The 16,362-nt window shown below is 54.6% G+C and overlaps 1 protein-coding gene across 6 annotated transcripts in view; it reads left to right on the forward strand.

Moving 5' to 3' along the window:
* The window catches only part of BANP (BTG3 associated nuclear protein), a 118,853-nt gene extending 104,045 nt beyond the window's left edge, over positions 1-14,808 (forward strand). For 3 of the 6 annotated variants that reach the window (XM_060131021.1, XM_060131023.1, XM_060131024.1), the window contains one exon: positions 87-1,149. In XM_060131021.1, the coding sequence (XP_059987004.1) occupies positions 87-119 (33 nt within the window). In that variant the 3' untranslated portion in view covers positions 120-1,149. Of the gene's footprint in view, positions 1-86; positions 1,150-13,076 lie in introns of those variants that run through there. The other 3 variants (XR_009537107.1, XR_009537108.1, XM_060131020.1) reach the window with 3 other exon arrangements.
* The last annotated feature ends 1,554 nt before the right edge of the window (positions 14,809-16,362 follow it).

Below are 16,362 nucleotides of genomic sequence, written 5' to 3' on the forward strand. Positions count from 1 at the left end.
TTTCTATATATAAGATCATATTATCTGCAGGCAGAGACTAACTTATTCCTTTCTGACTTGGATGTCTTTTTTTTTTTCCCCCCTAGCCTAATTGTTCTGACTGGAACCTCCAATACTAGATCGAGGAGAAATGGTGAGAGTGGGCACCCTTGTCTTGTCCTGTTCCTGATCTTAGAGGAAACACTTTCAACTTTACACCATTGAGTATGATGTTAGCTATGGGTTTGTCATATATGGCTTTTATTATGTTGAAGTATGTTCCTTTTATAACTATTTGTTGAGAGTTTTTATTGTGAAAGGATATTCTAGTTTTCAAATGCTTTTTCTGCATCTATTGAGATGGTATGATTTTTATCTGTATTCTCTTAATGTGGTGTGTTACATTTATAGGTTTGTGTATGTTGAACCATCCTTGCATCCCAGGGATCACTGTCATGGTGTGTGGCCCTTTTCATGTGCTAGTGAATTTGGTTTGCTAGAATTTTGCTGAGAATTTTGCATCCGTATTCATCAGGGATGTTGGTCTGTAGTTCTCTCTCCTTGTGGTATCTTTGGCTTTGCTATCAGGGTAATGCTGGCCTTGCAAACGAGTTTGGGAATATCCCTTCTTCAGTTTTTTGGAAGCGTTTGAGAAGGATTGACATTAATTTTTCTTTACAGGTTTGGTAGAGTTCACCAGTGAAGCCATCTGGTCCTGGGCTTTTCTGTGTTGGGAGGTTTTGATTACTGACTCAATCTCTTTACTTGTATTGGTCTGTTCAGGTTTTCTATTTCTTCATGATTCAGCCTTGGTAGGTTGTATGTTTCTAGGAATTTATCCATTTCTTCTAGGTTATCCAGTTTGTTGGTGTGTAATTGTTCATAGTAGTCTTTTACAATCCCTTGTATTTCTGTGGTGTCAGTTGGATGTCTCCTCATATTTCTGATTTTATTTATTTGAATCTTCTTTTTTTTCTTAGCTGGTCTAGCTAAATGTTTGTCAATTTTATCTTTTTAAAATATCAGCACCGGGCTTCCCTGGTGGTGCAGTGGTTAAGAACCCGCCTGCTAATGCAGGGGACACGGGTTCAAGCCCTGGTCCGGGAAGGTCCCACATGCCGCGGAGCAGCTAAGCCCGTGCGCCACAACTACTGAGCCTGCGCTCTACAGCCCACGAGCCACAACTACTGAGGCCTGCACGCCTAGAGCCCGTGCTCCGCAACAAGAGAAGACACTGCAACGAGAAGCCTGCGCACCGCCAACGAAGAGTAGCCCCCGCTCGCTGCAACTAGAGAAGGCCTGTGTGCAACAACAAAGACCCAATGCAGCCACAAACAAACAAACAAACAAATAAATAAATTTATTTAAAAAAATATATCAGCACCATGAGCACTGTATACATTTACAATTGTTATATCCTTTTGATAAATGGATGAATTGACCCTTTTATCGTTATTTAATGACCTTATTTGTCTCTTGTTACAGTTTTGACTCAAAGTCAAAACTTTTTAAAAATGTAAGTATAGTTACCCCTGCTGTCTTTTGTTCCCTGTTTGTGTGTAATATCGTTTCCATCCCTTCACTTTGACCCTGTGTGTGTCCTCAAAGCTGAAGTGAGTCTCTTTTTAGACAACATACATTTGAGTCTTGTTTTTTTATTGTTCAGCCACTCTGTGACTTTTGATTGGAGAATTAATCCATTTGCATTTAGAGTTATTATTGATAAATGAAGAATTACTAATGCCATCTTATTGTTTTCTTAATGTTTTGTAGTTTCCTTGTTCCTTTCTTGCTGTCTTCCTTTGTGAATTGATGATTTCTATACTGTGTGCTTTGATTCCGTTTCCTTCATCTTTTGTGTATCCCCTGTAGGTTTAACAACAGTCCTTTTAAAGCTGACACCAACTTTGACCATATACAAAAACTCTACCTTTTAACCCTCCCATTTTATCTTTTTTTTCTTTTTTTTTTTAAATATCTTTATTGGGGTATAATTGCTTTACAATGGTGTGTTAGTTTCTGCTTTATAACAAAGTGACCATTTTATCTTTTTGAAGTCACAGTTTACACCTTTTTACCTTGTGTATCCGTTGACAAATTAATTGCAGCTATAGGTCATTTTTAATACTTTGGTCCTTTAACTTTTATACTAGAGTGAAGTGATTAACACACCACCATATTACAGTGTTAGAGTATTCTAAGTTTGACTATATACTTACCTTTGCTGGTGTGTTTTATATTTTCATGTGCTTTTATGTTAGCATCCTTTCATTTCAGCATGAAGAACTCTTTACAGCATTTCTTGTAAGGCAGGTCCAGTGGTGAGGAGCTCCCTCAGCTTTTATTTCTTCAGAAGAGACTTTCATCTCCCCTTCATTTCGGAAGGACGGCTGTGCTGGGTGTTCTTTGTTGGCAGCATTTCTAATATATCATCCCACTGGCCTGCATAGCTTCTGCCGAGAAACCCACTAATAGCCTCACGGGGCTTCCCTTGTATGTGAGGAATTTTTTTTTCTCTTGCTGCTTGTAAAACTCTCCCCTTGGCTTTCATTTTACACAGTTCTCTTGTACTGTGTTCTGGAGAAGATAGTTTGGGGTTGAAGTTTTAGGGCGATCTCTGAGCTTTAGGAACTTGGAGGTCTAAATCTCCCCTCCAGCTTTGGGAAGTTCCGCCATTATTTCTCTCCTTCTGGGATCCCAGTATTGTGCCCACTATTTCTTTTAACCGTGTCCTATAGTTCACCCGTTTTCTTCACTCTTTTTCATTCTTTTTTTCTTTCTGCGCCTCTGGCTGGATGGTTTCAAGTGGGCCGCCTTCTGGTTCACAGATCCTTTGTGCTGTTGGACCGCTCTATCAGATTCTTCGTTTCAGTCACTGTATTCTTAAACTTTAGGGTTTCTGGGGGTGGAGGGCTGGTGTGTGTTTGTTTTCTGTTTCTTTGTTGAACTTCTCATTTTGTTCACGCATTGTTTTACTAATTCCATTTAGCTGTCTATCTGTGTTTTCTTGTAGCTCACTAAATTTCTTTTAAGAGGATTTTTCTGAATTCTCTGTCAGACATTTCATAGATCTCCATTTTTTGGTGTCACTCGTTGTAGTTTCATTAGTTCCCTTTCTTTTTTATAAAGATTTTTTTTTTGGATGTATTAGTTCCCTTTTGTGTCTTGTTTCCTTGATTACTCGTGATCTCGTGGCCTTGTGTTGGTGTCTGAACATTAGAAGAAGTAGGCACCTGTTCCAACTGTACAGACTGGGTTTGGCAGGGAAGTCCTTCATCAGTCGGCCCATCCAGGAACCCGGGTGGGTCATGGGATGGTGTCCGCAGACGGGCTCGCTGCTGGAGTCCTCGGGCAGCTTCCTGCTGGTACCTGGTCAGCCGCTGGGCAGGCCTGGTGCCTGGGTTCCCTGGGGCAAGCTGGACACCTGCAGCCACCTGCGGGTGCTCGAGTCCGGGGTAAAGTCGGGCGCTCATGTCACTCGCCCTCCCCAGTGCGGAGGGTGTCTCTCTGCTGGACAACCTATGCCTGGGGGAGGGGAGGCAGGGATGGGTAATGTGAACTGTCTTTTCTACCCTCCTCATTGTGTCTTGTCGTATTTCTCTGCTCCACCCATGTGCTGTAATCCCTCACCCGGAGTCCTTAGCTCTTGGGAAGCATTTTCACGTGTGGATGGTTGGTTGTTCAAAGGGACATTCCTGGGAGGGGATGAGCCCTGGGAACTCCTATACTGCCCCTTCCTGATGGCGCTCTTAATAGCACCTATCCTTACGGAATCTTACCTATAAGTTAAAAACTCGTCACAAGGAAACTTCCAGGCTCAGACGACTTCACTGTTAAGTGCTCGGAAATGTTTGCGGAAGAACAGCAGTCTTTATAAACTCTTGCACGGAACAAAAAAAGAGGCTCATGTTCCATCTTGTTGTATGAGCAGCCTTGACCCCAGCAGCCACGAGTGGGGTAGGTGTTTGCCACCCTTCTAGCCAATAAGGGACATAATCTGGACCTGTAAGGTAATCAGCTTTCTTATTACCAGGAAGGGAATAGAGACAGACAAGTCCATGTTGAAATGGACAAAGCGCGGGTGCCCCTAGGGAGACGGGGGAAGAGGGATGGGGTGGAGGAGGGAGACCATCTGATCCTTTTCAGAAGCGGGGTTTATAACGGTCATTCATTCATCGCGGCCGAATTATTAATGATTAGTGAGTTTTGCCCCCATGCTACTCGCCCGAGGAAAGGCAAAAGACATGCGCGCATGAACAGACCACAGCAAGAGGCCCTCCAGATGGCCAACGAACGTCTGAAAAAGTGTTCCAGTGGTCAAGTCAAAACCACCATGAGATGCCTTCAGAATCACCAGGATCCGAAAGACTAGCGACCTTGAGGGGTGTGCGGGTGGGGCCTCCCGCGAGGCGGGGGCGGGGCTGGGCGGAAGCGCGCAGACTCCCTACTGGGGAGAGCGCCCCGGGGCGGGTGGTCCAGCAGCCCCTCCAGGCGCCGCGCCCTTCACAGCGGCGCTGGGTGCCTCCCGTGGCCTGCCCTTCCCACGGGACGCCAACAGTCGTGGGAGTGGATGGAGTCCTGCCGTCACACCGATGGGTGGGGCCGGAAGCAGGACCGTGACCCCGTTTATGCCCATTTCAAGAGGGGGCAGGACGAGCCTCCTTCCTCCCTGGCGTTAGAATCATCCAGGGAGGAAGGGGCAGTGGTGAGGCGGGCGGCCGGGGGGCTGGCATCTCCGCGTGTCTTAATCTGGGTGCGCTGGCGCTGTGCGAAGGTGTGCCGTGATTTGTATGTTTCCTTGTCACGCTTCACCCTAAAAGCTTTTGTTTTTTCTTCTTCTTCTTTCTAAATAAGACACACAAAGGGCCAGAGTTTGCTGCCGGTAGGCCCGCACTAAAACATCTTAAAACTTACGCTTCTGGCGGAAGGCAGGTGGTACCAGACGGAGGATCTGAGATTCGGGGAGGAAGGAAGCCCAGAGAAAGGGGTAAATGTGAGTTGTCCGGAAACCCGGCTGCGTAGGAGAAAGCAGTGTCTGTGGGGCTTACAGAGAAAAAAACAGAAGTAGCGTGTGATGAAGGGAGTACTCGGGAAGATGGTAGAGAACTAGTAGTCTGGGCTTCAGCCGTTAAGTTGTCCTTCCTTATCCATTAAAAGACTAGGAACAGTATCTATAGCTTCCAGGCTAATAGGGGGGAAGTTGCCCTGAGGAAAAATACCCAATGGCTCCGAAAGAAGGCAAGAAAGAAGGGGGCACAGGACGGGGGCGCCTCTTGGGGTACAGACGCTGGGCTGCCGAGGTCTTGCACTGCTGTGTCCCCACTGCCGGGTGAAGCACACACGATCCTTGTGAAAGGAAGATAGCATGGAGTTCAGTCCGCAAGCAGTTGTGCACACTCACCACCCAGCACACAATCAGGAATAAGCAAGCAGACGAGAGAGAAGGCAGCACAGACGAAACCAACATAAACAGCGGACCACGGGCGCTGGACTTCTCCCACGCTGTCACACAATCTGCTTACGATGTTCAGAGAGAGGAGCACTGAGAATTGGAACAGTGACCCGAAAACTTTCTCGAAGTACAAAAGCGTCATTGTACAACTTTCATAGAATAATCAAAATTGCGAATTCAGGATGTAGGTATCATGGCAGATTAGGCAGAGCTGAGATCACTGGTGAACTGGAAAATAGGGTAGAAGAAAATAGAATGAAGAATGGTGTACCAAACGCTCAGAGAAGGACGTAGCCCACCCTTTCTCAGACTCCAGAAAACAGAGACGGAACATTTCCCAGCTCAGTTATGAGGCTCAGATATCTCTGGCATCAAAACCTAAGAAGATGAGTAGGGACAGAAAATTACAGACCAGTCTTACTCAGAGAAAAGAAATTCTATGCAAAATATTAGCAGATCAAATCTGGCAATAATACAAAGTACAGACGGGAGATCATTCGCTGCCTGACTTGCGGGTCCCGAGAAACACGTCGGGCTTGAGGGTTTATTTTATCTCTAGGAACCGGGCTGAGCTCCCTAAACTAAATACGTGAATTCACAAGCGTGGACACAATAAATCCTTCAGGTTTTCTTGGTGCCCATGTGTTTTTAGCTCAGGAGTGCAGGCTGGTTTGTGACACAACACATTTAGAGATTAAGGGGGAAAGTCACACGATTAGCTCCACAGAAGCAGAACCAGCCTTTAAAAAAAATTCAGCCTCTATTCAAAATGCTAAAAAAAAAACAAGACAGCATTCTAGAAATAAGAGGGAACTTCCTCACCTTGCTCAAGGCTTTCCACAAAGCCCGGCCAGCCGGCAGCAGGCTCACCGTTGACCCCAGGAACTTGGTTCAGCGTTGAGCTGAAGGCCTTCCAAGCTGTGGGGGAGAAGGAAACAAGACTTCAGGAGTGGAAAGGGAGAGACAAAGCTGTCATTATTTGAGGTGATGCCATTGTGTTCTAGAAAATTCCAAACAATTTCCAAAGACGGGTTATCGCAACTGTTAGCTTAGCAAGGTTTGGGGTCAAAACCAAGTCCCTACATACGAACGAGTTCCCTTCTGAGAGCACGTTCATAAGTACAACAAATTAGCCTAGGTACCCAATTCACACAATCGGCTACATAGTACTCTACTGTAATAGGTTTATAATACTTTTCACACAAATAATACATAAAAAACAAGCACAAAAAAATCAAAGATCTTTAATTTTACAGTACAGTACCTTGAAAAGTACAGTAGTACGGTACAACAGCTGGCATACAGGGGCATGTGTGCATCTCTGAAAATTCACAACTGGAAGCTTTGTGTGTAGGGGACTTCCCGTACAGAGTGTTGCTGCATTTCTACATTCCATCAGCAGTCACGTGAAAATGAAACTTTAAGAAGACTTCATTAAAGTAGCCGTAAAATATCAAGAAATAAATCCAATTAAAGATTCGTACGATGTTTATGGGGGAAAATCACAAACCTCCCAAGGGAGACCTGTCCCCATTGGTGGGTGACAAGGCGCCCTGTTGCCCTGGCCCTGGAGTCTCCTGGGCTTTGGCCCCCTCCCCTGGCCTCCTGAGCCCAGGAATCCTTCACCCAGTCGGGAGCCGTAACCCGCTGACCGCCTCGCCCCTCACGCCCTCTCTTCCCTCCTCAACCCACTTGAACTCCTACTCATCTAGCAAAAGCCCACACAGAAAATCCCAGTGTTCGCCTACCTGCACAGATCAGCGGGGGAGCACCCTGCGCTTCCCAGGGGCCGCGTGATTCTGCCTGGCGAGCCCACTCTCCCCTCCCCGGCCTGTTCCAGCTCCTCCCACCCTCACTGCTGGCAAAGCCTCACTGTTTCATCAAGGGAAGCGAGCACAGGGGTCACCGCCAAGCAAGTGTCGGAGCACAGCTGGAAACCCACACTCTCAGTGTCTGCGTGGAGCTCCGCACTGGAGGTGACCATGGGGTCAGGTCGGCCGCCGGGACTCAGCCTCAGAGCCTCGGACGTGCTGAGCGCTCTGTGCTGCATCCCACGGAATCCTGACTGTGCATTAAAATCACCCCCCGTCTCAGCCAGGCGAGGAGGAAGCAGGCCCGGAGAGCACCCGGCCCCCGACCTGACCCCCGCCTCTCCCTGCCCCACATTCTGGCCCCCCTCCCCACGCCCCATACCCCAACCTGCTTTCCCAGGGCCTCCCGGAGGGTTAGTCCTCTGTCCAGCTCTCCTGGTCTCCTGAGGTGGGCTGTACGTGGTCTGGCGTCAGCACGTGCTCTGGTGTGGCTGTGGCTCGGGGAGCACATACCTTCCTTGAAAGTGTCCCCCCTACCCAACCCCAGCCGCTCCCGTTCCCTCCCACACACATCCTCTGGTTGCAGCACAAATGAACATGTCAGGAAGTTTGGAGGCTGCCGCTCTGGCCTGGCCTGGGGGAGCTTAGAGCTCGGACCCCTCCTCACCTGCATGGGCCTCCTCTCATCCCCCCAGTGAGTCTCATTTTCAGAAAGGTCTGTCCCCCACCACCCCATGCGGCCCAGCCATTTGAAGTCTCACCGGGCAGTAACCCTGTCCTGGGTTCTGCTTTCCGGACTGTGCCAGGCGGAGGGTAATGAAGGGCCCAGCTCCACACACACAGGAGCTGGGGGGAGCTCCTCCTGCCGCGTCCAGAGGTGGCCAACTCGGGAAGCCTGTTCCTGTCCTTGACCGTGGGCGCCGGGAGGAGGGGTCAGAGCAGAGCCCCCAGTGGCCCCTGCTCGGGCGCAGGGCTGGTCGGTCAGCCTTGAGGTTTCTCGGTGACCCCCCCACACACACACACCCAGAGCAGGGGACACGTGCCAGGCGCCCAGGGGCTTTTGAGAAGGCTGGCGACCCTCCAGAGCGGAGTTGGGGGCAGCGGCCAGCAGCTGGTTTAGGGGAAGGAGTCGGCGGCCACCCTACCAGTCGGATGGAATAACAGACTGAGCAGGGCCTGTGCGAGCCGTGCCTCTTCTCTGTCCATTTCCTCTGCCAGAAAACGCGGAAGTGGGTCAGGCTCTGGTTCCCCCTCCAACGGCATCAAAGACCACTCACCCACGCAGCCCGCGTCCTAGGACGGTACCAGCGCACACAGCCTGCCGTCCACCTGCCCTCGCTGCTCCCTCCCTGGAAACCCACACGCCGCGGCCCCGGGGAGCGAGCGGCCACTGGCTGGCTCTACAAGGAGTGAGATTCGCCCAGAGAAACCCGGATCTGAGCGTTGCCGGCAGATGCCAGGAGTGAGGGTCACTGCTGTGGGCACGGCTGCCAGGCGGCGGTTGTGACTGTCCTGGTCGTGTTGCTTTACCACTGGCTTCGTTCCATGAGGCCGTAGGACCCAGAGGCCCAGGCTGCATTTCTAGGTCAGCTGCCCTCTCGGGAGGACGGGCAGAGGGCCGAGGGGCCGTGATGCCCAGAGGAAGCCAGGAGTGGGGGGACGGTGGGCGGCCTGGCCCGCCTGCACAGCTGGATGGCGGCCTGAGGTTCCCATAGGACCCGGCTGCTAAGCGCCACCCTGGAGCCAGGCTGCAAGCCCAAGTGGGCAGAGCCGGGAGGACTGGCTGCAGCCGCCCCTGCTGCCCGGCTGGACCTGAGCCCCTGCTGACCCTGGGAGGTGCCCACTGGGGCCCCCTACCCCCACCCCAGTTCCAGCCTCCTGAGGCCCGGGGAGGGGCCCTCGCCATGCACTCCCATGGCCGTGACCTTCCGTAAAGTTTGCACGGTGACGTCGTAGCTGCATTTGGTTATGACCACCGGCGCGACCCCCCATCACCCCTCCCCTCCTGGCACGGGCGCTGCGGTGGCTCTGGCTTGTCTGGGGCCTGTCCTGGGGCAGCAGGCGGGGGATACGGAGCGACTGGGTTTAGTGGGGTGTGTTGACGGGTTTGCTGTCTCTTCTAGTAGAACTGAGCACCGCTAGCCGTCCTGGGTGTAGATAGGGGCGGCGCCCAGGGGGAGTCTGAGCGCCCCCGGGCCCGACGCACCCAGTGGTGACGTGGGGATGCCGCCACCACTGCGGCACCGGCAGAGCGGGAACCATGTGTTCACCACTGTGCCGGTCTGGTGTCCGTGACTTTGCACTGCTTTTCCTGAGAAGGACTCCACAAGGTTGCGTGAGCTCTTGGCCTCACAAAACCGGGATTTATTCTCCGTCTAGCCACCAGCTCCCCGAATCGAGGGAGGGATGAGGGGTCTGGCCTGGGATGTGGGTGGCAAGGCTGGTCTTCAGCTCATTCCCTGTGCGCTGTCCCCTGGGGGACTGTGCTGGCCCTGCTCCCTGAGAGGACCTCCGGGTGTGACCACACAGGGGCCCTGGCTCCCGGCCAGGCTGGTGGGTGTGGGTCAAGGCCGCTCCTTGGGGCCCCAGGCTCTCTCCGCCCACCCGCGGGCGGCCTGCCTAGTGAGGACCTCGTGCCAGCCGGGCCGCGAGGCCTGGGGCAGCTCCAGGACCCCTGAGCCCGGACCCGGCTTATCGCGGCCCCGCTCCGCCCGGCCTTGCTGTTTTCAAGGATGATCTCAGTGTCGTGGGTGTAGCTGACTGCAGGCCTGTGTCTGGTCTTTGCTGGAGTTTATCACGAGCCCTGCAGGTGGATCTCTCGTGCACCCAGTACCGTTTGCTTTATTCCCGTGCTGCTTTCTCCCGCTGGGACCAGGCCCCAGAAGACCCGGACCGCTTGCATGCCTGCGGGAGTCCCCATCCCGGCCTCCCTGACTCACGTGGGGCTGGTGGAGTCGTTTTACCCACAAGCCACGGGTGCCAGAGCCTTGCCAGCGAACAGAGGGGACAAGGGTGGGTTATAGGAGGAAACCGGGTTTCTCAGCAGGGTGATCCTGACCCCACAGGACATGCTGGTCAATGCCTGAAAACACTGCCCGGTTGCAGCTTGGGGGCGGGCGTGCCACTGGCATCTAGTGGGTGGAAGCGGGACCCGTGATGTCAGGTGCGGGAGTTATTGTGAGCAAAAGGGGGCGGGGTGGGAGACCAGAAAGCCCTGGAGGCCCCCGTTTCCCCCCCCCAAGGCCGGGAGCCCCTCTGGGCACAGCTGGCTTCCCACCGCAGGGCAGCCCTTCCTTTCCTCGGCGGGGACGACGGGGTGACAGTGGAGCACGGGCAACAGGGCAGAGGCATCGTGGAGGGATGCCCTCTCACCCTGGTGCCTGCACTCAGTGTCTGTGGAGGAGTGGGTGGTGGACAGACCAGGACCGGGGCCCCCTGTGGGTGCTCTGCGCGCTGGGACACGGCTGTCCCTTGGGGCCTTGCTCAGACCCATGGTCCTGGGGGCCCTCCTTGCTGACCACCCCCCTACCCCACCCCCACGGACCGGAGGCCCTGCAGTCCCTCCAGCCTGGGCCCTCGTCCGGTGTGAGCCCTCGGGCAGCAGAGCAGGAGGTGGACATCGGGAGGGCTCCATTCGGGTCAGGAGAGGCCGGTGGAGGGACGAGCAGAGCTGGGCCTGTGGACGGGTCAGCCCCACACCTGGGGAGGGTGGATGCGCTCCATGCACAGGCGGAGGGCGGCGGTTCGATCCATCCCTTTACTGGCCATGCAAACGACATCAGCCTCCCCTGCAGAGCTACCCCTTCCCTCTTTATTATAAGTAACTGTTTTGTAGGAAAGCACTTTAAAACTACACAAACATCCCGTGCTTCCTCAGACTTCCACTTACTTGTCTATTCATCTGAGTATAAGCGTGTGAATTACAATTCTTTTCAACAGGCGGTAGTCTGTTCCTGTCGGGGCACCCTGTCAGGCTGGCTCCAAGCACGCTGGGGGCCCCCGGGGGCCCTGGACGGCTTCCTGGCCGTCTGGTGTTTCAAGATGTTCCAGGAGCATCTGGTGTTTTCCTGCCCAGGTTGGAATCGGCCATCTCTCCAAGGAGTTCCAGCCACTGTCAGTGGAAGCTGGTGTTTAGAAACCATGATCTGGGTGCTGGGGTGCCCTGGGTCCTTGCTGCTGGGGTGTCACAGCTGCCAGCCCTCTCAGTGGACAGAACTAGGACTTGTACAGACGCAGGTCCACACTCACAGTCACCCTCGCACAAATGCACTCACACATTTATATCCATGTTTATCTCATGATCAGTTTCCCCATTGCCGGCTCACTTCCCCCGCCAGGCGGGCCGTGTGTTCAGGTTACTGATGCACAGAGTTCCTCACTCGGTCCATGGCAGGGTTCTGTGGGCCTTAGGAAGCTGTCCCTCGAGGCTGTGATTTGATGGACGGAGCAGCCTGGGCTCAGCGGGAAGCCTGGACCCGGGTGGAACTCAGAACAGAGTCCGTCCTCGAGGCCCTCCTAGCAGATTTCTGCAGCAGCTCCTGACCTTGGCAGAGGGTTGAGCAGGCCTCCATGTCCAGTGGTGGGGAGTGATTCTGTGAACTATGGCTTGGGCGTCTGTCACGGAATTCTTGGCTCCGGACCGAGGGCCAGGGGGCAGAGGGCGAGGCGGGTATTCTCAGGCTGCAGCTGGCGAGGGGAGGAGGGAGCGTTTTGGCAACACAGCTTGCACTTAGGCCAGGGCAGGCCAGTGCTCAGAGCGGTAACCCCGTGACCTGCGTCCGGGCTGGCTGGGACTTGCTGTTTCCTGGGGTCACGACGGAGCCCCCACCTCTCCACTCCGGAGGACACCCTGTGACCCGGCTCGGGGGCCCACGGGGCCTTCTGCTCGTTGGCCTTGTCAAGGATCGCGGCAAGGGGCCGGGAGAAGTGAGTCCGAGTCCACACGTACCGTGAGCCCGTGCTCGCGTCCCTTTTCCCTGGGCCGCCAGAGCCGCACCCTGACTCCCACCGAATGTCGTCGATCGGTAGGAAAGTCACGCGGCCAGTGCCCGTCTCCTCTGTGCAGGCGCCTGGCCAGCCCGCCGGGCCGCGCCACCGTCCCCCGCCGGTGCTCTGGCCTGTGGGGCCCACCCGCCCCTTCTCCCGGGTTTGGCTGCAGGACGGCCTGGCTGGAGCCGGAAGCACAAAGGAAAGGAGGGTCGGATCGGGGGGCGACATTACACCCCAAGCTCCCCACCCTGCGGGGCTGGACGGGTCCCAGGGTGAGCTGCAGGGGCTGGGAAACGTCTGCAGGAGGGGAGGGCGGAATTATGCCCCCGGCCGCAGGGACCCTCTCCCCACAGAGCCAGAGAACGTGGGTAGGGATGTCGGCCCGTGAACTCGGCGCTGGATTCAGGAAGCAGGTTCTCACTGTGGTGCTGAGGCCCCTCGGGACAGGCCGCCAGGCTTCACGCCAGCATCACGGGAGCGAAGCGGATTCTCTGGTGATATCCACTCACAGGCGGCTCGGCCCTGACGCGTCCAGACCTGTCTTCCCACCGAGGTCCTTTTCAGCCCGAACTTCATGGTTCCTAGTACCTCCGGGGCAAGGAGTTCCCTGCTGAACTAGCCACATCGACTGGCATTTCTCTTCAGGGCCCGAAAATACCCTCTCAAGTGTCAAAAGGCCTCACGAGTCTGTCGTGGTGACGGCAGACCCAAAGCACTGAATCACGGGCTTCCTATTGGTGAAACGTACAGCATGTGACTTACAGCACAGTAAAGCTGTTAATGACAACGGCATCACCCTTCAGCCCTTCATTATTCTTTCTGTTACTCCTTCGAACTCCTAACAGGTGGGTGTAGAAGGGGGTCAGGCACCACCACCGTCCCCATTTTGCTGCTGAGGGAGCTACGTGATGGTCACAGCCCCGGACGGGAAGTGGGAGGTCTAAGACTTCGGGCCGGAGATGGTGAGTTTGGCTCCTTCTGTAAGCTCACCGTCAGCCCACCTTCCACGGTCTAACGCTGATCCCCCTCCTATCTAATTTGGTCATTTTCAGGTTGATGAATCTGCTTCCCTGGACCCTCCCATTGCTTTTCTCTGAACCCTCTGAGACGGCGCAGTGGCGGTCAGCCTCCACGATGACCCCACTCATCCCTGCCTCTTGGTCAGCGTCACCTTCCCGCATCAAATCAGGGCTGGTCCACGTGGCCAATGGCGTAGGGCGGAGCTGATGGGGTTGACTTCTGAGGCTATAAAAGGCACTGCAGCCTCCGCCTTGGCCTCTTGGATGGCGGCAGCCACCGTGTCGTGACACTCAGGCAGCCCCACGGAGAGGGCCACTTGCAGAAACACAGGTCTCTGGCTAAGAGCACCAACGTGCCCGCCGCGTGACAGAGCCGCCTTGGAAGTGCCCCTCCCGCCCTAGGCCAGCCTTCAGATGATGCCACAGCCCCGGCTGACACAGGACCACACCTGCACGTCACGGCCCAAGTGGAGACTGCTCAGCCAGGCCCTCCCCAGAGGCCTGGCCGACCGACGGTGTGAGAGAAGCCACTGAGTTTGGGGGTGACTAATTACACAGCAGGGGGTGTGACTGGAACAAGCACCCAGACCTGCACAGAACCTAGACGTGGGGCTACACCCGAGACAGACAAAACCTTCTCATGTTCCTGCCCAGGTCCCTTCTTAGTCATCCTGGGGTAACTGTACTCCCGTCAGCATCAGTGACCTGCTCGGAGGGTCCACTCCAACCCGCAGGGCCACAAGCAGGGCACACCCTCACGTGACAACCAGACAAGCAGTTTCACCACTCGGGAGGCCAGGTTTGGGTCTCAGCTCCTCCCCAAAGCTGGGCAGGCTGTTAGCAGGGCGCGAGGCTGTGTCTGCCCCACGAAGGAAAAGCCTTCCTCTGAAGTGCCTCAATCAGAGTTCTTGTGGGTAGACCAGAGGCGCTCAGCCTCGGCCATGCACTGGGAGCAGCGGCGGGAGCTCGAAGCCCCCCGTGCCGGCCCCAGCCCGACACCGGCTCAGCGTCTGGGACACATCGGGTGCCAGGAAGCCCAGACCTACCCGGGCGTTCTGAATGCAGCCGCGGCCGAAACAGCTGGTTCACGTCAGCCACGCTGATGCTTAAAAGTGTTTTCAGGCCTTGTTTACAACATAGAGCAAGCACTTGTTTAAAAAGGAGACTCCAACACATCAGGCAGGCCACATCTCAGGAAATGGTTTTTCTGGACACAGTGGTCTAACCTGAGATGGTTTACGTTTAATCGCATTTTGCCACAGGAAAAAGTGCCCCAGGAAACACTGCGCGGAGGGCAGGATGCCCAGCTGGGCTCTTTAAACAGCAGTGGCCACAGACAGCGCAGTTCACTGATTCTGTAAACGACCTCAGAGGCTCTACCTGCCCGGAGCACAGCTGCCCGACGGTACGAAACTCATTAGGAAGCAGGCACTACGGGGGCGTCCACGTTTTACTAACTCATGAGGTCCCTTCAGACAGCTGACACTCAGTGACCGGTTCGGTCTCGTACTGGGCAGGGTTCTACCAGGGACAGAAGTCGTAGGACATTTTTATGCAGAAAGATCTCTTACAGGGCTGGGCGCAGACGGCTGTGGGGCTGGCACCTGGGAACAGCCAGGAGCTAACGCTGCAGCTCAGATGCGGGATTTCTTCTTCCTCGAGGAAACCTCCAATTTCTCCAAAAGGCTTTCAGCCGAGCGGCCGAGGCCCCCGCACATCACGGAGGGGGATCTCCTTCACCTAAAGCCGGCTGGTGGCAGAGGTGACACACATCCCCCAGGTGCCTTCACCCCAGCCCCCAGGTGAGCGTTTGATTGAATGACGGGTGGACAGCAGCCCGGCCAGGTGCCTCGCCAACCTGACCAGGTCCCTCACTCGGCCGGCTCCGCCCCAGGTTCCTCCCGCCCCTTCCTCAGAGGGGCCTTCCCTGGATACTCACCCTGAAATAGCCACCGTGTTGGGATTCTTTGCCCAAACGCACCGCTCCTGGACACCTGTGATGTTCCCTTGCTGGTTTAGGGCCCGCGTCCCTCTGCTCCTCTGCGGGGTGGTGCAGACTTGCCCCTAGATGTTCCCTGTGATGATGGGGACACCTGGATGACTGTGACATGGATCGTGAGGCCACCGCCCCCAAGGGCAACTCCCAGACAAGCTCCAAAAGGGAAGCCCCACGTGGGACTCGGCACCTTTGCCCTGGTCCCCACGGGGGAGTTCCTGACCTCACAGGCCAAGGGACTGGGCTCAAGTCCCAGCCCTGCCACCTGTTACCTTGGTGATGTGGGCAGGTCACTTAGCCTCTGGGAGTCTCGGCTCCCATCTGTAACTCGGGCAAGAACACCAGCAGACCCTAGGTGGTGAGCGTGACAATGGGCCAGGATGCTGTGGGCCTGCAGACCAGGCAGGGGACAGCGGGTGGAGGAGGAGGGAGGTGGCTTGGTCAGGCAGAGAAGAGCAGAAACAGAAAAGTGGGAGCAACAAGAGAGACATTTCAAAGGAAGAGCCTGTGACTGAACATGAGGGAGAGGTCAGGGCTGGCTTTTTATTTTTTGTTTTTTTTTGCAGTACGCGGGCCTCTCACTGTTGCGGCGCACAGGCTCCGGACGCGCAGGCTCAGCGGCCATGGCTCACGGGCCCAGCCGCTCCGCAGCATGTAGGATCCTCCCGGACCGGGGCACGAACTCGTGTCCCCTGCATCGGCAGGCGGACTCTCAACCACTGCGCCACCAGGGAAGCCCCAGAGTTGGCTTTTTGTTTTGCAAATGTCTGTTTCCTGATTATAGACGCAGTCCTGCTCATCGTACAAAACTCCAAGATTAAAGTTTGGGGGTATTTCAGTTATTCATTCTTCTTTTCCCCACCCTCCCCCACCTCCCCGATTCAGCATTTAATGTCTTAGACATCAGTTAAGATGATTTAAAAATTCTAATCATTTTATTTTAATGCATTGGTCCTCCATCCTGGACATCTTATTTTGTCTATTCTAGATGGACTTCTAAATATATATATATTAATATCTATTAAACCTATTAAAATTACATCTAAAAATATATGTTCAGATATAAAGCCCACAAGGTAGCAGCCCCTCAAGCATCACCCCGTGAGCTGCATGCTC

Source organism: Lagenorhynchus albirostris, chromosome 19 (assembly GCF_949774975.1).
Source record: "Lagenorhynchus albirostris chromosome 19, mLagAlb1.1, whole genome shotgun sequence".
In the NCBI taxonomy this organism is placed as follows: Eukaryota; Metazoa; Chordata; class Mammalia; order Artiodactyla; family Delphinidae; genus Lagenorhynchus; species Lagenorhynchus albirostris.